Source organism: Bombus pyrosoma, linkage group LG9, assembly GCF_014825855.1.
Source record: "Bombus pyrosoma isolate SC7728 linkage group LG9, ASM1482585v1, whole genome shotgun sequence".
Lineage (NCBI taxonomy): Eukaryota > Metazoa > Arthropoda > Insecta > Hymenoptera > Apidae > Bombus > Bombus pyrosoma.
This window is the reverse complement of record NC_057778.1, coordinates 9,602,960-9,629,330: the sequence shown is the minus strand read 5'-3', so window position 1 is coordinate 9,629,330 and position 26,371 is coordinate 9,602,960. Positions and strand designations below refer to the sequence as shown.

General features: G+C 33.5%; 5 protein-coding genes across 5 annotated transcripts in view; all 5 read right to left on the bottom strand.

Moving 5' to 3' along the window:
- Window positions 1-1,238: 1,238 nt before the first annotated feature.
- On the bottom strand, window positions 1,239-8,203 carry LOC122570854. Its single transcript, XM_043733739.1, has 13 exons — window positions 8,062-8,203; window positions 7,499-7,765; window positions 6,574-7,060; window positions 6,124-6,223; window positions 5,931-6,053; window positions 5,270-5,425; window positions 5,139-5,183; window positions 3,878-4,160; window positions 2,240-2,720; window positions 1,914-2,013; window positions 1,709-1,831; window positions 1,471-1,626; window positions 1,239-1,375 (listed from the first exon to the last, which is right to left on the bottom strand). Exons 1-13 carry the CDS (start codon window positions 8,075-8,077, stop codon window positions 1,322-1,324), a joined length of 2,391 nt encoding a protein of 796 aa, XP_043589674.1. The 5' UTR covers window positions 8,078-8,203; the 3' UTR covers window positions 1,239-1,321.
- A 1,124-nt stretch (window positions 8,204-9,327) lies between these two features.
- Window positions 9,328-16,768, bottom strand: LOC122570853. The gene is made up of 13 exons (XM_043733738.1): window positions 16,745-16,768; window positions 16,084-16,372; window positions 15,414-15,864; window positions 15,091-15,190; window positions 14,898-15,020; window positions 14,644-14,818; window positions 12,137-12,409; window positions 11,597-11,898; window positions 11,447-11,493; window positions 11,122-11,221; window positions 10,897-11,019; window positions 10,660-10,818; window positions 9,328-10,162 (listed from the first exon to the last, which is right to left on the bottom strand). Exons 1-13 carry the CDS (start codon window positions 16,766-16,768, stop codon window positions 10,106-10,108), a joined length of 2,223 nt encoding a protein of 740 aa, XP_043589673.1. The 3' UTR covers window positions 9,328-10,105.
- Window positions 11,719-12,880, bottom strand: LOC122570530. Its single transcript, XM_043732941.1, has 2 exons — window positions 12,639-12,880; window positions 11,719-12,405 (listed from the first exon to the last, which is right to left on the bottom strand). Exons 1-2 carry the CDS (start codon window positions 12,743-12,745, stop codon window positions 12,066-12,068), a joined length of 447 nt encoding a protein of 148 aa, XP_043588876.1. The 5' UTR covers window positions 12,746-12,880; the 3' UTR covers window positions 11,719-12,065.
- A 920-nt stretch (window positions 16,769-17,688) lies between the features above and the next one.
- LOC122570852 (odorant receptor 4-like) lies at window positions 17,689-24,031 on the bottom strand. The gene is made up of 11 exons (XM_043733737.1): window positions 23,938-24,031; window positions 22,849-22,960; window positions 22,354-22,626; window positions 21,681-22,131; window positions 21,352-21,451; window positions 21,116-21,238; window positions 20,885-21,043; window positions 18,775-19,082; window positions 18,470-18,569; window positions 18,265-18,387; window positions 17,689-18,160 (listed from the first exon to the last, which is right to left on the bottom strand). The coding sequence occupies exons 2-11, from the start codon at window positions 22,862-22,864 to the stop codon at window positions 17,924-17,926; spliced, it is 1,890 nt and encodes a 629-aa protein (XP_043589672.1). The 5' UTR covers window positions 22,865-22,960; window positions 23,938-24,031; the 3' UTR covers window positions 17,689-17,923.
- A 977-nt stretch (window positions 24,032-25,008) lies between these two features.
- The window catches only part of LOC122570851 (odorant receptor 13a-like), a 5,819-nt gene continuing 4,456 nt past the window's right edge, over window positions 25,009-26,371 (bottom strand). The window contains exons 3-6 of the mRNA XM_043733735.1: window positions 26,001-26,100; window positions 25,776-25,898; window positions 25,540-25,698; window positions 25,009-25,062 (exon numbers count right to left, since the gene is read on the bottom strand). Of these exons, the coding sequence (XP_043589670.1) occupies window positions 25,009-25,062; window positions 25,540-25,698; window positions 25,776-25,898; window positions 26,001-26,100 (436 nt within the window). The remainder of the gene's footprint in view (window positions 25,063-25,539; window positions 25,699-25,775; window positions 25,899-26,000; window positions 26,101-26,371) is intronic.

Sequence of the window (26,371 nt, the reverse complement as noted above, 5' to 3'; positions counted from 1 at the left end):
TTTTCTACAACTACTGCTACATTTTACAAATATTTTTTAACTAATATGTAACATTACCTTGTTGCTTGTCCATAGAGGTCCTTTTTCCCATAACTGAACCACCTGTTCTTACGTTGGGAGCTATTCCGTCGTCTTTCTCAGCGCACGTCCCCTTCATGCAGTCAGAATGCGCATTATGATATCAATAATTCGTGAATACGTAGTACAGTGTCATTTTCAACTTTATGTCGAAGTGAATTGAATCTATCATTACAGTTTGGCTGTTGCAAGTATGTATTCATTTGTAATTATTCAGAACTTCTCCCACGACACGAGAAAATAAAAAACAGCATTTTTGCAACTCTCTCTGTCAAAATTCACAAGTAAAAAAAATTTGATCACATCGAGCAAATAATCTATGAATAATTACAATTATTACTAGAAGGTGACGTTGTCAAAGAAATTTGTTTAATCGATGGATATAAAGCCCAGGAATTCTATAAAATATAAAATATATAGTTTGTAAAATTATGTTTATGAAATAGATTGAATTAAATTTGTACCGGCTACATTTATGTGGCATGTTTATTATATTATATTTGTAGGATTAATATATAAAAATAAAATATAACGTAATTAAAAATTTCAATTCTATTCTATGCGAATTTTTTCAATGTGTAGTTATGTAGTAATGCCAATACTTTTAATGTAGTACATAGTCCAGTATCAAACTTTCTTCTGTCATATTTGTCACTTAGGGTTTAGGTAGTTCCAGAAGTCTGTGTAAGGGCAGTCTTTCCCTGTGCGTTGCAGTGATACAACGTATAGATCGCTCAACGCGACATATCGCGTGCTCTTTATCTGTATCTTGTGGTTTCCTATGTTATGTTATACAAGTGCAATTTTTTTATATTAATGACAGCAAAAGCATTGTTTTCTTATAATCTTAGTATATATAATATACGATACATTTCTTATTTCAAATTTTTTCCTTGCAGTAAGTTAAAACGGTGAAGTGAAAACGACGAGGAAATAACCAAAAGCGGAATCTTTGGAAGACGTGCTATCTCTACTAAATGTGAGTTTTATGGCCAATTCAATTTTTTAATCGTTCTGCCAAAAGATTCGTCGAATGTTTGTGCAATTTCTTCGGAAAAAAGCATTCTCATGGGGCTATATGAATGGTAATATGAACCTTTGAACGGATATGAAAATATGTATTCGATATGTAACGTGATTTTCTGAACTACTCGGTGTACTGCGTTTTTTTATTTTTTTTTTTTTCCATATACAAGAACGAATATATTTTAACCATACGATTATGTTACTTTTCTTCGACCAGTCAATCTTTCATGGCTAACAATACTGAAAGATATCCAGCAGACGTTTTTAGAACCTAACAAAATATCATTATCAACTCTTCAGATCCATGTCTAAATGTGTGTAAAAATCCATTAGAAAATAATTTAGATTCATGATCGTTTGACTCACAGCATTAAAGAGCTCGAGGGAGAAGGGGCTGAATTTTCCAGCTGTTATTTGAAACGATACTTTCGCGCGACATATTACGATAATTAGTGAAATGGCGTTCTTCGGTGGTAAATCGTACCAATCGCACTCGTATGCTGATTGTCCGACACCGGTACTCTGAAATTAAATGTAAATGTAAATGTAGTATGAATGTAAATGTTCTTTAACAAAATTTGCCATTTATATATAAATAACTCACTTCTCCTAGAAGCATTTCTCCTATATAACAATAAATAAAAAGATGCAGCATAGTATAAATTACGTGTATGATGAAAAATATCATTCCAACTATTGGTACGTCCGCTTGCTCCTGATCTACGGACTAAAATGGAAAGGAATGTACATTGTATTGCAATTTCTTGACTCGTTGGAAAAATATCAATGTAATATTAACTTCAGCATACAGTTATCATACGATATCCAGTAAGACAAAACATCGCAGTGCAGATTATAGTCTGAACAAGTAACGTGAGATTGAAGCAATCTTCCACGATCACGGCAAACCTTGGATCACAAATGCTTCTTTAAATCCTAATTTAATTAAACTATCGTTTTGCATTTTTCATTTTTCTAAATTTATTAACATCTTCTTTTCTTTAAAGTAACACTTAATTTATTTTTCTTTCTTTTTTTTAATAATTGGCGAGAGAAACAAATCTTCTTTTAAGACTCATTTTCATAAACATTTTAATAAACATTTTTAGTTCACTATTAGATCGTTTATACTAACCTAAATAACAGATTGTGCCTGTTCACAATGAATCCCAGTCGTTCATGGAATCTTGCGTAATTATTATCCTTCTTCATCGTGTTAGCTAGATCCTCGAGAGCCATTCTAAGAACAGTTAATTGACCGCACAAATGTAACACAAGAACCGCAAGGAACGTGTCGAAGCAAGAATAGCATATCGCGGTTAACACCGTGCCCATAAATTGTCCCAGCCATGTAATCTCGAAATTTGGACTTTTGCTGGTGTCGTAAGGGAACGTGGCTGGATGAAGGAGTCCTCCTAAATCGACTTCTGACGCACTTTGCATATTACTCCAAATTTGTAGCGATATAAAAGCGAAGAGCATGAAATACGTTAGAGTGGAACAGACTATGGATATCATTCGACTAATTCGCGCGTTCTTTAACATCGTTTGACGATCTTGATTTGCGATTGGCTCGGTCCAGTCGTCGAACATTTGGCTGAGTAATAGCGTTAGGGCTAGAGAGATATTAATTGTTATATGTATATTATATTTGTAGATATCGTCACATATTTTAGAAAAATATTAACACTTTGACTGCCACGTTGGTCATATATGACCGGTCACGGTTTATCTTGTGACGCCACGGTGGTCATTGGTGACTGGAGCGCTTGAACTTCTTCAGTTTTAAAAATTGAATGGAAATTTACAGTTGGGGTATTTTGAATATAACCGGTAAATAGAAGATACTTTGAAATAAAAAGTGCGCCATTGAACAATTAAACATTTTTATTAGAACATCAAGACGAAAAAGAAGATGAGAACAAATCTTGCATCTAACGGTGCACTGTGTTTGCATCCATATCTTTGAGGGGTAATCTACGAATATTATTATAAATACAGCTTAAAAAATAATCGTAAATACTGCTTCATAATCATATAATTGAAGTTAGAAGTGTGAACGTACCTTAATATTATATATTATAAATGAGCAAATACCGTTTACCAATATCTTCTACACGTTTCAACAACATATTCTGCACGTTTTGCTTACGACGAAATAACGAATGCGAATGGTTTGTTGAACTAAACGAAGCCTTGTTATAATATGTCGCTATCAACAGTTACCAAGGCGCCACGGTGGTCACCCGTGACCACCAATAAGATAAACGGTCCATTGGGGAAGAATGTTGTCTTACATCATCAATTTATTATTATTTTCCCATTATATGCTTTGAATAATAAAAATACTCTCGTGGCATCCTGAGCGAAACACGTGATTTCAGCGTGGCAGTCAAAGTGTTAATGGGTAATTAGATGAAGCATCAGTAATTAGACCTTTGTGTTTCTAGTTAGATTGGCTAACGTATCGCCTAACATACCTACTTGGTATACGTATGTATGTATTTCGAAATTAAGTCTTGATACGGAATAATTGATTTTACGTATTGATACTTAAAGGGATAAAATCAATTGAGCTTCATTTAGAACCTTGAAAGATTAATTAACTATGGATATCTATGCATTTATGAGAAATTTAGTAAAAATTTATAGAATGCACATTCATACGGCTACATAAAATATTTCTTAGAACATTTGGTAGATTTGGAAAAACAAATATATAGGTAAATATACATAAATATAAATATAAATGTAAATATATAGATATAATTACCTTTCTTATAATATCGTAGAACAATCTGCTTAATCAATGCAAAGACGATCGGTATATTAATCGATAAGTTTTCGATTACTTCGTCCAAATTAGTCGATTTCAATACCAGATTTGCTGTTTGTGGTGCACAGATGAAAGTAAACGTCACAATAGTCGTAAACCAGAATATTATACCCGAAAGTAATCGTGATCCTCTTGATACTTTTCTCGGTTCTGGCCAAACACCGAGCAACGTCAAGTTGAAACGATTCCATCCCATCGCAAAGTCCATTTTTTCTTTCGAACGTTACCTCACGTAATTTTGAAAACGTACTAATTACAAATATATTGCAATTATCAGCAATTATAATTAGAAACAATCTTTATATCGTAGCTTGAACGCATTGCGAAAAGAACATTGTTCGGAACATTTACAATTTTATTTCTATCTATAGAACTATAGAAGGGTTGTTATCAAATTTAGAATTCGGTACTTGGAATTATAAAATACTATGATTCGTTTGAAGGAACAACGAATTTTTATCTTCCACGACTGTGGAAATCGTGTTACTTGAATTATATTTTCGACAGTTGACAAATCTTGAAACGAATCTTTTAAAAAATGTCAATGAGTCGTGAATTTCAAAGTTGAAATTTTTCCACCGATTGAATGGGTTAAATTCGGACTGAATCGACGCGACGTCTCTGTTCTATTTGTTTCCTCAGCAGGGATATTTCTATAACTGGTCCTGCAGATTGCGCGCAAGCCTTTCGTGCCGCTCATTACGCATTCACAATCGTGACGTTGGAACCTTTCTCTTGGAACTTTTAATAGGCGCAATCTAGAAGTTTGGGAAGCGAAACAAACCTTGCAATTTCGAACTCTTTCGTTTAGCCGACAAGATCGAGGACTGACGAACCGAAATATAGAAATTGTATTTTCGATGGTCTGTCTCCTCTGTGAAACTTTGTCTTCGATAATTATCTTATCTATCAGCCAGCAAAGGAAACTTTGTCTCTAATCGAACGGAACTCGAAGCTCGAAACTTTTGCTTATATCGCGGATTTTCTTTTGTGATGTAGAGAACATTTACTTTCTCGGTTGGTCTTGTGTTGTAACGTTTAATACGCTCAAGTTTTACATACGGTATCGTGATATGTCGTAACTGTGATAACACTTCGCTCAAATAGTTATAGATGAACAATCGTACGGATCATGATACGTATTCTAAAGATGAGTTTGCAATTTGACTACGAATGAACAGGTCTAATCGTTATTTGCAACTGTTAGTAGCACCGAAAGGTATCCCATCGCCGTCTTTAGAATCTAAAACAAGATTTAAGCGATTTCCTCTTTTTCTGTGAATTATGTATTTCGATAGTCGTGGTTAATGTGTTGGTATTTATACATACGGTACTGAACAGTTCCATAGAGAAGATACCAAATTTGCCTGCAGTCAAACAAAGTGGACGAGTGGACCGGTTCATGATGAATAGAAGACATTTGGTTTCAGAAGGTGAGACGTTGTACCAATTCGATTCGTACGCGCAATGGCTCATTTCTCTACTCTGAAACCATGCAAAGTAAGTTTTCTACTTCTTTCATGAGCCTCTGCTTTATTCGTTTGTTTATCAAGCATCGATGAATTAAAAATAATTATAATTATCTTGACGTTTGTGAGATTTTCGTTCAAAGCTAGTTCTGTGTGTTTTTTTTTTCAATATAAATTAAAAATCAAGATACATGTATGTGTGTCTATTATCTCTTTAAAAAAATGTTTGTAAGATGATTATGTACCTATTCTATGATTATTGAAAGCACTGTGTTCACATTTGACATTTTTATTTTACTTGGACAATAATAAATTAGTAACAAGCGATGCTATAAAAATTTAATCTATCATGGTTCGGATTTCATGGTTTATAACACGATTGAGATAATTGTTGATTTTTGTGAGGCGATTCAGACATTAAAATTCGAAGCACGATTTCCAATTTACAAGGAGCATGAGATCGGATCTACCATAACTCAGTTATGAATATGTTGATTACAGTGGCAAGAAGGATTACTTACTTGAATGAGAAGCATCTCGCCTATGTAACAATAAAGATACACATGTACAAGGATGAAGCAGACGAAGAGGACAAAGAAAACCAGTTGAAAGTTGAAGATTCCATTTTCGTTTTTTAACAATACCTGGTTAATTTGCGTTATTACTGTGATCTTACACCCACGGAGTACAAAGAATATAGTAAACGTAACTTACGTTGAAGAATGAGAAGCCTTGAAAGCATATTTCGATGGTACACAGTAACATCTGTAGCAACAATAGCGTACTAAAGCTTTTTTCGATCGTCTCTGCAAGCCTTTAACAAAAATGTTTACCGAGATTAGTGTTTCAAGTTGGAATGTTAGAAAATGAAATATTATAATATTGAGATATTAGGATAGAAAAATTTTAAGTATTGGAATATTAACAAATGATAGCCATGGATACACGTTAAGTATTGAAATATGGTAATATCAAACTACATCATGGTATTGAAGAAGAATTGAAATTATCATAACATAAAAGAAAACTCAAATTCCCTGGTACTGTTTTTGAGAACAAAATAATACACATTTAATACGTTAAGAAATACGGATCGTTTTAGAAATCTATTATATAATAATCTAATATATAAAAAGCTAGTAAATATCAAGGTATGCTATTCACCAGTTTAGATGCTCGTGTTTGGTAATAATCCAAACCAACTCCTTTTGAAACTCATCTATGCTTCTATTTCCTTTCTCGTCGTCCATCAATCTTGATAATTTCTTCCTTAAAATTTCAAATTGTCCACATATATGCAGGACTAACATAGCGATAAAAGTGTCGACAGTGGTATAGCAAATAGTAGCTGAATATCCCGCAATTACTTGAGCAAAATTGGTCAATAACAATATCGGTACTGGTCGAATGTTATAGGGAAAATATCCAGGATACAATGTCAAACGATCCTGATTTTCATGTAATCTGTCAGAAAAGTAGACGATAACAGATCGAAGGCTTAAATATGCAGTGACCATTGTGAGAGTTAATATCGAACACCAGACGGAAATAAAGTTCGCAGGTTTAGCCATCTTCAGCATCGCTGCCTTTCCTTCTTCCGTCTTCGTACTGCGCCAGTCATCGTAGAAAGACTTCATGATAGGTTTGAAAGCTTGAAATATAATCTAATTAATTTCTTAAATGGCCTATTAACTCGTATCACTTCGATGTGTAAACAGCAAGATTTTTGCAAGATAACACCATTAAAGGACAACTTTTATATATATTGACAAAACAAAAGACCTTACCTAGTTTTTAGATATAAGTAACATAATGTCAAAAAAATATAAAATAATATAGTCGCTAATAACCAAGCGGTTGATGTGATTTAAATACCAAAAAAAAAAGAAATTTATAAAAAATGTAAAAGAATCCCAGTGGAGTTGTTTCTCTTAAATTCAAAGTCTATTCTTTGCCCTTATTGAGGAAACTGGGAATATTTCCAGAACAAAATCGCTGTTCCGCGAGAAACGTGGGTCCCCGATCTAATAGAATTTAAGCGCGCACCATTGTAATTGTTTAGTAGATCGCTTGTCCTTTTTATACGTACAGTCTTTGTAGTACCAAGCGAAGATCAGCTTTATCATCGCGTTTATACCAGGAATATTAGCCGTTGACAGATTTTCTGTCACCAACTCAAGATTCCCCCATATGAAAAATAGGTTGGCACTCTGCGGTCCAGTTCCAAATATAGTTATTATGGACAAATAAAATAGAGCCTTGAAATGTGACAATCGTTCGTCAGTTCTTCCCGGTTCCGGCCAGATGCCAATTAGTTCCATATTCCAACGATTCCATCCAATGGCTGTCTTCAATCCTCAAAAGTAAACGATTTCGTGGAAAATCTTACGCTTATTGAATACTAGGAGATATTAAAGTTTGTTTAGAATGATTATATTTCTTATAATAAAAATTAACTAATAGCAAAAATTCATGTTGTATATCATTTATAAATATATAGGATAATTCTATTAAGTGAAATATGCTGCAACTTTTTAAAGTGAAATTGGAATGTTACTATATAATTTATTTCTCATTGTATTTTTCTTTTTAGATATCCCATGACATATCCGAAGATTAAGTAAAATTCACGAAAATAATTAAAAATGGTACCTGCATCGAAGTCCATTAGAAGTACACACACGCGAGCTGCACGATCAAATGACTGCTGCGAATTTCTCGTTCTTTACACGAAAGAAAAATGTCTGCACCTCTGGGTACGTGAGAAACCACCTCGTGTGAAAATGTTACAACTTACAAGTAGTACGTGCAAACTTCGAACTTTCGCGTCTACGAAGATAGACAAATTTTTTTAATCGTCTTCGCCTGCTAACAAACTGTCTTTAACTTAACTACTTACTGGATACTTTCTGTCTTCTTCGTTGAATAATTGATTGCCTTTATTGAGAAACTTTTACCATGGAACGTACTACGTTTTTATTCGCATTTATGCGCTACCTAAATTCGATGCGACACTCCTTCACATTTGTAAACGGAGGCTCGTTCGCGGTACATGAACAGAGGTAACGTAGGAAATTTCTAACTAACTTTAATTTGCTCCAATCAATTTCAATTTCAATTTCAATTATTACTGCGGTTCTTGTATTTTTCGTGCCTCGATATTGTTTTGGTTTCAACCGAGAAATAGAGTTCCAATGTTTTAAGAAAATCTTTAGCATGCAAGTGAGACGAGAACACATACATATCAATATTATTATATGGGAACAAATTGTATCAGGAAAATATAAGACAAATGGAGGTTCATTTAATAATAAGAGTAAGAACGCATCTTCTTAATTAAAAAGATAAGGTAGAAAATTGTCAAAAAATGGAAAAAGCCGTTGTTATATATAAATTATTTTATATAATACTATTAAATTGCATACAAGCGTGATTACTTTTTCCATACAGCACTGTAATATACAACTTAGACAATTAATAAATAGGAGGATAAACTGCCTCGTCAGAAATATTGCAAATTTTGATCACCAAATTAGACCTACTATCCAATCTCAGCCATCAAATTTTATTAAAAGTTATATCACCACGAATTCGTTAGCATTCCAATTGCATAAAAATTTCCACTTTTTGTGCTTTGATTGTAGGTAAATGTCGAATATGTCAGTAAAACCAAAAAACGAACGGATCACGAATCACTTGAATGGAACTATACGACGAATGCTACCACCGGCGGCAAAATTTCTCAATTCCGATTTTCTCCAAGGCTAAAGACGAGGGGCAAGTACAATGTTAGCCGAACCTATAGGAGGAATCCAAACGGTAAGTTCTTTTTTTAGAAGAAAATATTTCTTAGCTTCGTCTTCTTTTCGAAAGAGAGCAGAAATACCATGTTATTCGTATTATGCATAGTATGAATTATGTGGAACTGCTAAATGCTAATGTCAACCCACTGAAAAAACCTGCCCTTATACTCTTCATAAATGCTGCTACGCGTACTACTGGTCTGACCTGAAGACACAGAAAATCATGTCCCCGTATCAGACGCGTGACTCACTGCGTTGCATCGACGCACGAATTTATAAACCAAGCACAGGGGATGCGAATGACGCGAAGAACCTTCCCCTAACTTGTGTACTCACCTGACTGCTGTCACAGCAAACCACATACTTTCTGTAAACCTTCGCTGATATGTGTGTTACTAGTTTGGTATAAAATGGGTACAGCAAAAGCATTTATGCATTACAAGTATATATATACCGAATAGGATCATAAATTCGTTGGTGTAGGATCCAGGAAGAATTGTACCAAGTTTCACTAAACTATACATACGTACATTGTTTTGCCAGCAAATCGACAAGCCAGCTCATTTTTTATGTGTACGCGTCAAAGCAAACAGTGACCAATTTTTCTTTGTTCTCAACAGTTGTGATGGGAAAAATGTCGATCTGCGAAAAGAGGGAAAAATGATATTTTCAAGGTTTCCTGAGAAGCACTCGTGGTCTCGAGGAATCTCTTTAATAATTAATAATTTTATTACTTTACACAGTGTCTAATTTTTTGTCTCGCCATTTTAATTCTCATTACTTTGAGATATAATTTATCATTTAGAGAAGTATACTAAAATATTCTTTTCGTAACACTTCTTTAATCAAGCTGATGGACGGTTGTAAAATACACAGATGTATCGGACCGTCTATTATTTATTTTTCATTGCATATAAAACAGAAACATACCCCATCGAGGTTTTTAGGACCTGAATAAAAAAAAAATATTGGTCTGTATATATTTATGTAAATGTCAGATATTATATATGTATATACATATTTTTGATTATTATTCATCCTCACACCCCGGGTGGATGATTTGCATTACATATTTCTCTAATCTCTGCTCATTCCGAAATTTGTCTAAGCTAAATCTTAAACGTATAGGGTGTTCACGGATTCATTAGCCAGCTTTTTTCTTGGTATTTTCCAAATGGTATGTATTAGAAAAAAATAATCAGGAAAATGTTTTACGGTTTCCTATGACCAACATAATAGCGTATATCATTTCTTTATACTTGCAGGATTTTTCTAGAAACGACAATGACGTGCAGCTTTTTAAGCCCATCGTCTCTACAAATCGCTTCATATGACATAAAAAGACATGCAGCAGTCCATTTAAAGGATAAAAAATCATCTTCATTTCCGAAAAAATAGTACACAAAAATACTACCTGTAAATTGTATTATAACTGATTTACACTTACCTGACAGTAAAGCGCAAAAGTAAAGGAACAAAATTTGCCTGCTGTAATTTGTAAGGGTGAAGACGTGGCACGGCACATGATAATTACAAGCCATCTTGCATTCTTGGGAGGTAAATTGTACCATTTTGTACTGTAGGCTATGTTAGCTATTTCTGTACTCTGAAAAAAATTGAAAATTTGAATAATTTCTCATCACTAGAAACGGCAATCCATTCATTTTTCTTTTCTAAAAAGTACCTCGGCTGCTAGTTTTTCTCCCATGTAACAATATAGGAACAGTTGCAACATCACGTAAGCTACGAATACTAACAGGAACGAAATTTGAAAAATCATGTGTTCCATTGTATTCTCTCCTAACGACTGCATATTAAATTATGAGAAAAATGATATATTATTTTGTAATACTTTTTGAAATTTTTTTATATATTATATACTTGAAAAAAGGTATGTTTTTCATCGTACCATAATAACTTGGTAAAACTGAGAACATATCTGAATGGTGCAACTCAGCATTTGAAACAGAAGCATCATGTTAAAGGAATTCTCAATCCTCCCCGCGAACCTTAGTTGTACACATGACGAGATTAATAGTTAGCAAATGACAGTAACATTATGAGTTTAAAGGTTGAGGCGAAGAAAATAAAAGACAAACATACAATGGTTTTACATTGATGAACTTAAACATCGAAGATTAACATTTCATGCATACACTTATTCTAATTTATTCTCTTCGCTGTATATATTTCCTAGTACCTTCAACAAAATAACAAATTTCCTTAATACGAACCTACTTATATATTCATGCTTTTCGACAATCTTCTGCATCTTTATTTNCTATATTTTTTTTATCGTAGGAATGAATCTTCCCTAAATTTTGCCTCAAAATCGAAAGCTGTCCGCAGACATGGAAAATCAGTAGGACGACGAGAGTATCTACAGTTGTGTACGTATTCGCTGCATAAATGCCAGCCACATATTGACCGATCATCGTCAATTCGAAATTTGGACTGATGCTGGTGTTGTACGGGTAATAGCCACGAAGGAATAGCGTAATGCCGTTATTTTTCATGCTAGACAATCGTGCAGGCACAAAAGCGATAATTACGACGTTAACCATCAATGTGCTTCCTATTGTAATTTTTCTAGTGATCCTCGCGGTGTTCACCATTGTTTCTCGTTCGATATTATTCGTCACTGCGTCCCAGTCATTGGCCATATATCCTAGCAGAGACTTTAACGCTTGGAACAGGAGGAAATTTCAGATAGAATACGTCTTAATAGATCTTTTTGTGTAACAATTAGAATAAGATTAAAGAATATTTTAAAATATAACGTAAATAGATAAGAAAATATGATAAAATATAACAATGCAATGAGATTTATAAGCTGCATATTTGGCAGTATTTTTAGTTAAAAAGGGAAACAAATCTATATTTGTTGTTTAATTTGTTGTTGTGTAATTTTCTGAAATGCTTACGTATGCCGTTGATCCAAACAGTCAGAGTCTTTATAAGGGAAACCATGACGGTAATATTAATGGATAGATTCTCGATCACCAGATCAGAGTCACCGGCGATCATCGGAAGGTTAATTGTTTGTGGAGCACATGCGAAGCACAGCATTATGGTACACGGTAATAGAACAAGGTAACTGGAAGATCGGTTCCATTTCCTCTCTTCCGGCCAGATACCCATAAACTTCAGTAGGTTGTAATTCCAAGCGTACAAATTGTTTAAATCTACATCTCTATCTATCATAAATAGGTAGTTAAAAAATAATTCACAGTCGCAGTATTAAATATGTCATATTTCTCTTCCACTATCCGTAGTATTGTCTAAAATTATAGTCTCCAGTTTTAGTTATTTTGTACTATTTTCAATTATTCGCTTCTTATTTTCAACGATTAAAGTGATAAAAGAGAAATTTCTGCTAATCCCGCTGGTTTTTACCAATATTTATTACGCAATATGTGAAATTACCTCGTTGAATATCCATAGAGGCCTGTTTTCCCATAACTGAACCACCTGCTCTCACGTTCGGAAGCTACTCCGACGGTTTCCTCAGCGCGCGTCCCCTTCGTGCGCATTATGATATCAATTATTCGTGAATGCGTAGTTCAGTGTCGTTCTCAACTTTATGTCTCAGTAAGTTGGATCTGTCATTACAGTTTGACTGTTACAAGTATGTATTCATCTGTAATTATTCACAACCTCCTCCACGATACGAGGAAATAAAAGGGAAGCAGGTGATGCCTGCGCTTTTGCAGCTCTCTTGCACTATACTACGCTCTTTTCATGGATGTGCGTCAAGTTTGCAAGTGAAAAAATTTAATTTCATCGAGCAAATTATCCATCAATAATTACGATTATTACTGGAAGTTAATTTAAAGAAATATACTAAAGTATTCTTTCCTTAATACTTTTTATATCAAGTTGGTGGACAGTTGTAAAATCCGCAGAAGTATAGTATCGCCTATTGTTTATTTTCCATTGCATATTGAACAGAAACACAGCCCATCGAGGTTTCTAAAACTTGATCACAAAAATAGATTGTTTTGCATATATTTATGCAAATGTGAGATATTACATACACATAGGGGAGGTCGTGCTATGTATGTAATATATAATATCAACCACTCTAAGCTTTTTTGTTATATCTTGGGCTAGAATCAGCAATAATCACAATTTAAAAAATGTGTTTGTAATACAAATGGACTTAATAAAAGGAGTGATATTAATTTTGTGAAACTCAGTATTTAGAATTGACAACATTTTCTAATTTCATTTCAGTTGCCAATACATTGAACTTGATAAAAAGAATTTGATGTGTACTGGTCGACTGCTGATTGGTTGGATGCTGGACGAGAAACATGTGGAAACCTTTTAAATTATGATGTATATAATATACAAAGAAAATGGAAAAGTTGGGACAGGTAATTACTAGATATAATATACATAATAAAAAAATAGTAAAGATCATCTACTTACCTGACAAATAAAATATCAGCACCATAAAGAAAAACTTCTCACATTCGGAATATCAATGTACAGGTTTAACATGTCAGAACAGCGAAAGAAATGGAACAAATAATATGATTCCGAAATATGTTGCACCGAATCGTTATATTCATTTTTTAATTCAAATAAAATTGCTAATATCTGGTGAAAAAAGCTAGAACTAATTTTGGTCGCTGTTGTATGCCGATCAGTACCGTACGACTCTCCCCTATATATTTATATATATTTATATTTCGGCTTCACAGCCCGAAAAGAGAGGCTTGGATTACATATTTTTCAAACTTCCATTCAATCCTATACTTCTTCTGGAGTATCGTCACATCTAAAGACTTGCACATATATTATCATACAGATAAAAAAATTACATACGCCATTATGTTGCTTATAAATAACAGTAACATTTGTTCCTTATTCATTTTATCTTCATACTTAACGTTTACGATAAAAACGCTGTCTAGAAATACCGTGAACACCGTGTACATATTTTTTCATCTCTTAATCTATATACAATATCGTATATCTATTCTTTAGTTTAGTTTGGTCTCTATATTCGTACGCTTTTTTCTTCTACTATATCCTTCTCTCTTAATACGCTAGAATGTAACCTACAGCATTTAAATTACGAGATATTTTTGCGTCTTTTGCACAGGATGTGTTTCAGAATTTGGTACCTAAGTTGTATCGATATAAGTCTGAGCCTGTAGTCAGTGCTGCTAGAATTGATCAGCAATTGAACAGCAATCATCTAACACTCGTCTCAAATAGGATTCTTATATTCTAAATTTAGAACTTTTGTGGTGTATCTCAATGAAATTGAGCATTTCTGATGAAACATTTTTCACGAGGTCATAATCTTTGTTTTGTCAACAATTGACAATGCGTTATAAATTGGTCACTGTAGCTCTCAGATACTTCGCAATTTATGACAGAATTGTTAAGAAACTTTGTGTTCGTGAATCGTATTAGAACTCGTTTACACTTACCTGAGAATATAGCGCTAGAGTAAACCAATAAAATCTGCCTGCTGTAATTTGTAACGGTGAAGATCTGGCACGGCACATAATAATTACAAGCCATCTTGCACTCTTGGGAGGCAAATTGTACCATTCGGCATAGTACGCCGTGTTAGCTATTTCCGTACTCTGAAAAAATTTCTAATTTTAACAATTTCTCATAACCGTTAATTAGTCAATTAACTAATTTGCCTTTTATAAAAAGTACCTCGGCTGCTAGTTTTTCTCCCATGTAACAATATAGAAACAATTGCAACATCACGTAAACTACGTATAACAACAGAAACGTAATTTGGAAGATCATGTATTCCATTGCTTCCTCTTCAAATGACTATAAATTAGATTATATCAAAGCTGATGTATTTATTTTAGAAAATTCCTTGATATTTTTATCTTCGTACCATAATGACTTGATAAAACTGAGAGCATATTTGAATAGTGCAACCCAGCATTTGAAGCAGAAGCATCATGTTGAAACAATTCTCTATCGTTGCCGCGAACCTTAGATGTACATACGACATGATTAATATTTGCTGAACGGCGGCTAAATTACGCAATTACATGTTAAAACAAAGAAAATAAAAGCCAAACGTACAGAAATTTTAAATCGATGAATTTTCATTTAAGATATTAATATTTCATGAATACGCTTATTATAATTTATTCTCTTTACTGTGTACCTTTCCTACCATCTTCGATAAGAGAATATTTTTAGAATACGAACCTGTTAATATATTCATGCTTCTGAATAATTTTCTGCAACTTCGTTTCTACATCTTTCTTATCGTACGAATGAATCTTCCGTAAATTGTCTCTCAAATTCGAAAGCTGTCCACAGACATGAAAAATCAACAGGACGACAAAAGTATCTATAGCTGTGTAGGTATTCGCTGCATAAACAGCAGCGACGAATTGACCGATCATCGTCAATTCGAAATTTGGACTGATGCTAGTGTTGTAGGGGAAATAGCCACGAAAGAACAGTGCGCTGTCGCTGTATCTCACATTAGATAGTCGTGCAGGCAGAAAAGCGAGAACTACGATGTTAACCATCAATGTGCTTCTCATTGTAGTCTTTCTGGTGATTATCGCGATGTTCACCATTGTTTCTCGTTCGGCTTCGCTCGTCACTGTGTCCCAATCGTTGACCATGCACTTTATCAGAGGTCTTAATGCTTGCAAGAGAAGAAAATGCCAGATAGAGCACGTCTTGAATGTTCGTTTTGTGAAATAATTGGAATAAGACTAAAGAATATCTTGAAATATGATACAAATAGGTAACAGAATATAATAGAACAAAGCAATAGAATAAGATTTGCAAAGTGGATAATTGACAGTATTTTTAGTTAAATAAACACGACACATTTACTTTTATTAATTGTTTAAATACTCACATTTGCCTTTGAACCAAATAACTATTGTCTTCATGAGCGAAAGCGTGATGGTAATGTTAGTCGATAGATTCTCGATCACCAAATCAGGGTCACTCGCGATGATCGGAAGGTTAATTGTTTGTGGAGCACATACGAAGCACAGCATCATGATACACGGTAAAAGAACTAGGTAACTGTAAGCTCGGTACCATTTCCTCTCTTTCGGCCAGACACCCATAAATCTCAGCATGTAATAGTTCCAACCGTACATATACTTTACATCTATATCACTATCTGTCATGAATGGGTACTTAAAGATATTTCAGAACCGTGAGATTAAATATACCTACAATTTTTCTTATTCACTACCTATAATATTATTTTAGAATATAATCTCCATTTTTCTCGTATTTTAAATCTAAATTGTTATTATCCAAAGAATAGTTCTGGGCCGTCAAATTCAATATACAGTATTTCTTTTTTTCTTTATGATATATCACTTATAAATATAAATTTCCTTTTTCTTTTTTGCCTTTTTTGTATATTATTCTCATTTACCTATTTATTTATTTCGAACAATTAGGATGTTATGTAAATTAATTTGATAAAATAATATATTTCTGCAGGCACTGCAATTTTTTTTCGGATATGTTTAATTAAATTTGTGAAATTGTAAAATTACCTCGTTGGATATCCATAGGGGCATTTTTTCCCATAACTGAACTACCTGTTCTCACGTTCGAAAGCTACTCCGACGTTTCCCTCAGCGCGCGTCTCCTTCATGCGCGTTATGATATCAATTATTCGTGAATGCGTAGTTCAGCGTCGTTCTCAACTTTGTCTCTAAGTAAGTTGGATCTATCATTACAGTTTGGCTGTTACAAGTATTCATTTGCAATTATTCACAACCTCTTCCACAATACGAGGGAATAAAAGTGAAACAGGGGACGCATTGCGTTTTTACAATATTGTTAACTCGGCACTACATTCCTTTCATGGATGCGACTCAAAGTTTACAAGCAAAAGAATTTTTTCAATTTTAGTGAGCAAATATCATACCACTAATAAACACCTATTATTGAAAGTAAGCGTTTTCGAAGAAATTTGTTTAAATGATAAATACAATATCCAGTAACTTTATAAAATAAAATATATGTAATTTATAAAATTAAGATTTTCAACTAATAGAATTATATATATAGTTTACGTTTAAGGGTTAGATTTAATGCATCTCTAGAATTAATTTAGAAAAATCAGATCTGTCAAATTTTCTATTTCATCCAGACTTCAGGTAGTTTCACAGATCTGTATAAGAGCAGTCTTTCCTTGTTGATTGCAGTGATAAAACGTATAGATAGTTCTACGCGACATATTTATTTATATCTATCATGTGGTCTTTTATATTGTGTTGTAAAAGTGCAAATGCGTATTGTATTCGTGATAGTAATATCGCTATTTTCTTGCAATTTCTTTTCAGGAAGTTAAACTAGTGAATTTGAAAGGACGAGGAAATCAATAAAATCTTTGGGAGAGATACTATTTCTATAAAGTGTGAGTTTATGGTTTTATCAAGTTCTTCGAATGTACAATTTCTTCGTACTAAATCTTTATTCCTTCAGGAAAAGTATCCTTATGGGATTATATGAATCTTGATATGGAACTCTGAATAGATATCAAAATATTTATTCCGCAAGCAGTGTGATTTTATAAAATACGCAGTGTGCGGTGTTTCTTATTATCCTAAACGAGAACAAACATTTGTCAACCATACGATTATGTTACTTTTCGTCGATCACTCGATAATTCATAGCTAACAATATGGTAAGATATCCAATAGAAATTTTTAGAACTTGACAAAATATTATTCTGAACTCCTCAGATGCATATTTAAATGTTTGTAAAAGTCCATGAAAAAATAATTTAGTTCCATGATAGTTTGATTCACAGTATCAAAGAGTTCGAGGGAAAAGGAACTGAATATCCCAGCTGTTATTTGAAACGATACATTCGCTCGACGCATCACGATAATTAATGAAATGACGTCCTTCGGTAGTAAATACCAGTTGCAATTGTACGCTGATTGTCCAACACCAGCACTCTGAAAGTAAATCTTCTATTAGAGTATTGGAAGAGTAACCTGGAAGAAAGAAATAAAACTTTTAACCTTTGAAAAAATTTTCTATTTATATATACGTAACTCACTTGTCCACGAAGCATTTCACCCACATGGTCATAAGTGAGAAGATGCAGCACAGTATAAATTACATGTATGATGAAAAATATCATTCCAACTATTGGCACGTCCGCTTGCACCTGATTTACGGACTAAAACGGAAAAGAACCTGCATTACGTACCAATTTCTTTCCTCGTCGAACAAATATCTATGTAATATCAACTTTAGCATACGGTTATCATACGGCATCCAGTTAGACAATACAACGACGTGCAGATTATAACCCGAACGAGTATCGTGAAGTTGAAACGATCTTCGACGATCACGGCAAACCTTGGAACAAACGCTTCTTTAAATTTGTTTACTAGTTATTTCCTAAACGATTTTTAGTTCTGTTAAATCAACTAACATTTCCTTTTTACTTTTTTTGTTTGAAATAATCTCTTTTCACTAATTGGATTGCGAAACAAATCTCTTTCTAATATTCATTTAATTCGCGCAAACATTCTTAGCTTACTGATAAATCGCTTCTACCAACCTAGACAACTGATTGTCCTGGTTCACAATGAATCCCAGTCGTTCATAGAAGCTTACGTAATTATTCTTTTTCTTCACGTAAGTTGGATTCTCGAGAGCCATCCTAAGAACAGTTAATTCACCGCACAAGTATAACACGAGAACCGCAAAGAACGTGTCGAAACAAGTATAGCGTATCGCGGTTAACACCGAGCCCATAAATTGTCCCGGCCATGCGATCTCAAAATTTTGACTCTTGCTGATGTCGTAAGGGAACGTGGCTGGATGGAGTGCTCCTAGATCAGCTTCTGACACGCTTTGCGTATTACTCTGCAAGCATTGGGGAAAAAGAAAGCATAGCGTTCACTGGTGAAAAACGAAAGAGATGAATGAACGGATACACGTTACGATCACTTATGATCTACAAGCGGATGTTCGGATGCTCCACTGTCTCGTTCGCTGTTCAAAATCGTACGGTAGCCGCGTACTGAGAAGCCACCGCTTACGAGAAAATTCGCACATGCCAATTTCAAACATTCACTCTCATACCTGATCGTCCTGACAATATGTTAGACCTCATCATCGCAACAAGCTGGCATTGTATACCATCTTATCTAATTATAATAGTTTATCTGCTTAGATATTCGCCAAGAACCGATTAATCGTATTCTTGACGATCGGTGCCACTTAACGTGTATTATATAAGAATTTTTAATATTTGCAGAGCAAGTGTACGTATCTATGTTTATATCTTTATGCAAATGATTATTCGCTATCATAAAATATTGAGAGAACTAATTTTCGTAACACAATAGCAGAAACATCATTGTTTTTGATTAATGCTAGCCGTGCGGATATACAGACGGTCATCTATCCTCGGTGCGTCCAAGTTTTCGCTTAAAAATAGTGCATAATTGCTGAGAAATGTAGAAAATAACAGTGAATGAAGATAATATCTAACACGAACAACGTTAGTAACAAAAGTACCATTTGCAGTTACAGTTCATAAACCGATTAAATATTTATCAATGGCATGTCTGCGATTAGTCTCTGAGCAATCGACTATAAATAGCTTTAAAGTTGCTCAAAGAAGCACCCCAAATGTAATATCTTAAAAAAAGGAAAAAGAAAAAACGGGAGAGTGTCAAGGTGCAGAAGGAAAAGTTTTGTGAGAAGTATTCGTAGCCTCGAGGAATCTCTTTAATAATTAATAATATCATTACTTTCCACAGTGCCTAATTTTTTGTCTCACCATTTTAATTCTCGTTGCTCTGAGATATAATTTATCATTTAGAGAAATATACTAAAATATTCTTATCGTAGCGCATCTCTTATCAAGTTGATAGACAGTTGTAAAATTTGCAGAAGTATATTATTTATTTTTCATTGCGAGTAGAACCGATACATACCCCATCGAGGTTTTTAAGACCTGAACACAAAAAAAAAGATTGCTCTGTATATGTTTATGTAAATATGAGATATCATTACATATTTTTCTAACTCCTACTCATTCCCAAATTTCTTTTGGAATATCGTCACATCTATAGATTTACACCCATCTACATTCCTCTGACATGCTCTGACATATACACATACACATACAGCTAGTAAATACGTGGACCCTCTGTATATACTTTTATTTCTCTTAACCTAGTATCATATATCTACTATTTGTCTCGCTTACAATTCTATATCTCAAGACATTCGACCAATATATCACTGCTGCATTTATTCTATTTTTCGATTATCTTCCTCTCTTAATATGCTAGAATCTAAGCAGTCAATTTGTACAATATTTTTATATCTCTCACATAAGTTGTGTTCTAGGATTTACTAACTAAACTTTATCGATACATATCTTCCAAGGATAGAATCTGGCCCGATATAATTCAAGTAACAATCATCTAATACTTCTCTCAAACAGGATACCTATATTCTACATGTATATAGAATTCTTGTATTCTAATTATTTGAACGAAATTGGACATTTTTCATATGGGCATAATTTCTATACAAAAATTGGCACAACCTTATAAATTAGTCAGTGTATCTCTCGGATATGCCGCAATTTATGACGAAAATTTTAGGAAAATTTGTATCCGTAAATTGTATTACACCTGCTTTACGCTTACCTGAGAGTATAGCACTAAAGTAAAGCAACAAAATCTGCCTGCTGTAATTTGTAAGGGTGAAGACCTGGCACGGCACATGATAATTACAAGCCATCTCGCATTCTTGGGAGGTAAATTGTACCATTCTGCATTGTACGCCGTGTTGGCAATTTCTGTACTCTGAAAAAAATTGCAAACTTTATTTGCCAAAAATATCGATTAATGAAATTTTTATTTATAAAAAGTATGTACCTCGACAGTTAGCTTTTCGCCCATGTAACAATATAAGAGCAATTGCAACATCACGTAAATTACGTATATCAACAGGAACGTAATTTGCAAAATCATATGTTCTATAGCTTCCTCTCCAAGTGACTATAAATAAAATTATGTGAAAAATGATATATTATTTTGTTATTATAATACTTTTTGCTGAATCCTTCGACAATGCATTATACATTTGGAAAAAAATGTTTCATTCTTCGTACCATAATAACTTGATACGTCTGAGAGCATAGCTGAGTGGTGCAACCGAGCATTTGAAACAGAAGCATCACGTTGAATGAATTCTCTATCGTTTCCGCGAACCTTACATATACATACAATGCGATTAATAATTGTCAGATGGTAACATTATGCATTTATAGGTTAAGGCAATGAAAGTAAAAGATAGACTTAGGAAGATTTTAAATTCTCGAATTTCAATTTCGTTACTTAATATTTCATTATTCTTCTTATTATAATTCACACTCATCACTGTGCTTCTTCTATTTTTCTTGCCATCGTCGATAAAAGAACGATTTTTTCTAATACAAACCTATTAATGTATACATGCTTTTGGACGATCTTCTGTAATTTCATTTCTATATTTTTGTTATCATACGAATGAATCTCCCTTAACTCGTCTCTCAGAATCGAAAGTTGTCCACAGACATGAAAAATCAACAGGACGACAAAAGTGTCTACCGTTGTATAGGTTATGGCTGCATAAAGCGCAGCCATCAATTGACCGATTAGTGTCAATTCGAAATTTGGACTGATCGTAGTATTGTAGGGGTAATAGCCACGGTAAAACAGTTCTTTGTCGTTGTATATCATGCTAGATAATCGTGCAGGCAAAAAAGCTACAATTACGATGTTGGCCAGCAATATGCTTCTTATCGTAATCTTTTTAGTGATCCTCGCGATGTTCACCATTTTTTCTCGGTCGGCGTTGTTCGTCACTGTGTCCCAGTCATTGGCCATGCATCTCAGCAAAGACTTTAATGCTTGCAACAGAAGAAAATGGCTAATAGAATACGTCTTGATGGATCCTCTTGTGTAACAATGAGAATAAGATAAAAGAATGTCTTGGAATATAACGTAGATAGATAACAGAATGTAATAGAATAAAGCAATAGAATAATATTTACAAAGTGGATATTTGGCAGTATTTTTAATTAAAAAAAAACATAATAAATATTTACATGTTCATTTTCTGAAATGCTTACGTTTGCCTTTGATCCAAACAGCCATAGTTTTCATAAGCGAAACCGTGATAGTAATGTTAGTCGATAGATTCTCGATCACCAGATCAGAGTCACCCGCGATTATCGAAAGATTAAAAGTTTGTGGAGCACAAATAAAGCACACCATCACGATACACGGCAATAGAACGAAGTAACTGGAAGGTCGATTCCATTTCCTCTCTTCCGGCCAAATACCCATAAACTTCAGCATGTTGTAGTTCCAACCGTACATATAGTTTAAATCTATATCTCTATCTATCATAAATGTGTACTTAAAAATTATTTCAGTATCGTAAGATTAAATATAATTATAATTTTTCTTTTTCTCTTTATGATTACTGTATTATTACTATGTTACTTAAAAGTATAATTTCCCTTTCTTTCTCACTTACTCATTTATTTTTTGCTGGCAAAACAAAAATTTCTGCAAGCGCTGCAATTTTTTCCGAATATTTCTGTATTAATATGTAAAATTACCTCGTTGGATATCCATAGGAGCCTTTTTTCTCGTAACCGAACCACCTGTTCTCACGTCAAAAAACGATCTCGACGTTTTTCTCAGCGCATGTCGCCTTGCTCAGTCAGAATCCTCATTATGATATCAATTATTCGTAAATATGTAGTTCAGTGTCGTTCTCAACTTTATGTCTAATTTTGGCTATTACGATTATTCGTCTGCAATTACCCATAACTACCAACATTCGTGGAAATGATAGAAAAACATGGAATGTTTGCGTTTTTTGCAACTTTGTTAGTCCATACTATCTTCCTTTCACGGATGTGCATCAAAATTTGCAAATAAAAAATTTAATTTCGCGGAGAAAATAATTCATCAATAACTCCAACTATTACTGGAAATTAATGTTGCCGGAGAAATTTGTTCAAGTGGCGAATATAATATCCAGAAATTGTTTAAAATAAAAAATCTTACGATCTTCTATATCATGGAATAAAAGAACGAGAGTTTATTATATTAGCCATACCAATGCCACCATCTTGTTGTTATTTCAAAACAAACGATACAATTTTGTGTTTCATATTTTTTGGGAATGTTAAGATGACAAATTAGGACCAATGAAGAAATCACCAACAGAACAATCTTTGGTTTCACTTGTACAAAATGTGAGTTATACACACGCTTCAATTTTTTAATCACTTTATCAAATTCTTCTATTGTTTATGGAATTATTTCGTAATTGAGCTTTGTTCTTTCCGATAAAAGAACTCTTAAGAGAATATATGAATACTAAAATATCTATTCGAAAAGTAGCGTAATTTTGTAAAATTCTGTATAAAATCTTACGTTCATTGAACAGTAACATATATTAAAAATTCTATAGAATGATTGTATCTTTTATAAAGAAAAGTAACTGGCCGTGAAAATTCGTCTGATGTAGCTTTTATAAATATATAGGATGGTTCTTAACTAACTGTGATATACTCTTCCAAATGAAATTGGAAAGTTACTATATAATTTATTTCTTATGACATTTTTCCAATGAATAGTATCCCGTGAGATGTGCGAAACATTAAGTAAGATTTAGGAAAATATCGTTAAATGTGTACCTGCGTCAAAGTCCATTAGAAGTGCACGCACCGGAGCTGCACGATCAAATGACTGTCACGAATTTCTCGTTCTTTACACCAAAGAAGACGTGCGCATGTCCGTCTTGGCAGGTGAAAAACCACCTCATCACCCTTTTTCGTGTGAAAATGATGCAACTTGGAAGCGTGCAAGCTTCGAAGTTTCGCGTCTACGAGGGTAGACAAATTTTTTTAATCGTCTTCGCCTGCCAGCAAACTGTCTTCAACTTAAGTGCTCACTGACTAACTTCTGCCTTCTTCCTTGAATAATTGATTGTCTTTGTTGAGAAACTTTTACCATGGGACATACTACGTTCTTATTCACATTTGTATGTTACCTAAATTCGATGCGAAGCTCCTTTACATTTGTAAACGGAGACTTGTTCGCAGTACATGAACAGAGGTAACGTAGAAAATTTTTAACTATCTTTAATTTACTTCAATCAATTTCAATTTCAATAATTACCGCGGTTCTTGTATTTTTCGTGCCTCGATATTGTTTTGGTTTCAACCGAGAAATAGAGCTTCAATGTTTTAAGAAAACCTGTTCTTATACTCTCCCTAAATGCTGCTACGCGTACTAGTGGTCTGACCTGAAGATGCAGAAAATCAAGTTCCCGTATCACACGCTTGACTGTCAGTAAGTTGCATCGACGCACAAATTTGTAAACCGAGCATAAGGGACGCGAATGACGCGAAAATCCTTCCCCTAACTTGTGTAGTCACCTGACTGCTGTCACTTCAGACCACATACTTTTTTGTAAACCTTTGCTGATATGTGTGATAGTAGCTTGGTATAAAATGGGAATCTCTTCAATAATTAATAATTTTATTAATTTTTAATTTTAGTTAATTAACTTTTAATTAATTTTATTAATAATTTTTATTACTTTACACAGTGTCCAATCTTTTTTTCTCGCTATTTTATTTCTCATTATTTTGAGATATAATTTATCATTTAGAGAAGTATACTAAAATATTTTTTTTGTAACACTTCTTTAATCAAGCTGATGGACGGTTGTAAAATTCACAGATGTGTAGGTTCGTCTGTTATTAATTTTTCATTGCGTGTAGAACAGAAACATACCCCATCGAAGTTTTTAAGACCTGGACATAAAAAGAAGGTTGTTCTATATATGTTAAGATCTGCATTACATATTTTTCTAATCCCTGCTCACTACGAAACTTGTTTTAAAATACTGTCACATCTAAAGGTTTACACACATCTGTTTATTTTATATCTAAGCTAAATCTTAAACATATAGGGTGTTCACGAATTTAATGGCCAGCTTTTTTCTTGGTATTTTCCAAATGGCATGTATTAGAAAAAAATAATCAGGGAAAAGTTTTACAGTTTTCTATGATCAATATAATAGCATATATTGTTCGTTTATACTTGCAGAATTTTTCTAGAAACGACAGTGACATGCAACTTTTTTAGCCCATCGTCTCCACAAACCCCTTCAAATGACATAGAACGACATACCGCAGCCCAGTTAAAAGATCGAAAATCATCTTCATTTCCGAAAATATTTTACACAAAGATACTACCTGAAAATTGTATTATAACTCGTTTATACTTACTTGACAATAGAGCTCGAAAGTAAAAGAACAAAATCTGCCTGCTGTAATTTGTAAGGGTGAAGACCTGGCACGACACATAATAATTACAAGCCATCTTGCATTCTTGGGAGGTAAATTGTACCATTTGGTATTATAGGCTGTGTTAGCTATTTCTGTACTCTGAAAAAATTGAAAATTTGAATAATTTCCCACCTCTAGATATGACAATCCATTCATTTCTCTTTTCTAAAAAGTACCTCGGCTGCTAGCTTTTCTCCCATGTAACAATATAGGAACAGTTGCAACATCACGTAAGCTACGTATATCAACAGGAACGAAATTTGCAAAATCATATGTTCCATTGTATTCTCTCCTAACGACTGCATATTAAATTATGAGAAAAATGATATATTATTTTGTAATACTTTTTGAAATTTTTTTATATATTATATACTTGAAAAGAGGTATGTTTTTCATCGTACCATAATAACTTGGTAAAACTGAGAACATATCTGAATGGTGCAACTCAGCATTTGAAACAGAAGCATCATGTTAAAGGAATTCTCAATCCTCTCCGCGAACCTTAGTAGTACACATGACGAGATTAATAGTTAGCAAATGACAGTAACATTATGAGTTTAAAGGTTGAGACGTAGAAAATAAAAGACAAACATACAATGGTTTTACATTGATGAACTTAAACATCGAAGATTAACATTTCATGCATACACTTATTCTAATTTATTCTCTTCGCTGTATATATTTCCTAGTACCTTCAACAAAATAACAAATTTCCTTAATACGAACCTACTTATATATTCATGCTTTTCGACAATCTTCTGCATCTTTATTT

What these genes read in the sequence shown, in the direction of transcription:
- LOC122570854 (XM_043733739.1), bottom strand. An exon ending in CGCTTGGTACTACAAAGACT is followed by an intron (nt 7,061 to 7,498) that starts GTACGTATAAAA and finishes TTATATTTCAAG; the next exon opens with CTTTCAAACCTATCATGAAG. An exon ending in AAACACGAGCATCTAAACTG is followed by an intron (nt 6,224 to 6,573) that starts GTGAATAGCATA and finishes TTTTTGTTAAAG; the next exon opens with GCTTGCAGAGACGATCGAAA.
- LOC122570530 (XM_043732941.1), bottom strand. Translation starts at nt 12,745, where the DNA reads ATGCGCACGAAGGGGACGCGCGCTGAGGAAACCGTCGGAGTAGCTTCC. An exon ending in CTCTATGGATATTCAACGAG is followed by an intron (nt 12,406 to 12,638) that starts GTAATTTCACAT and finishes TATGATAGATAG; the next exon opens with AGATGTAGATTTAAACAATT.
- LOC122570852 (XM_043733737.1), bottom strand. An exon ending in AGACGTATCAAGTTATTATG is followed by an intron (nt 21,239 to 21,351) that starts GTACGAAGAATG and finishes TTTTATTTATAG; the next exon opens with TCACTTGGAGAGGAAGCTAT. An exon ending in CAGGACAATCAGTTGTCTAG is followed by an intron (nt 18,570 to 18,774) that starts GTTGGTAGAAGC and finishes GTTTGTTCCAAG; the next exon opens with GTTTGCCGTGATCGTCGAAG.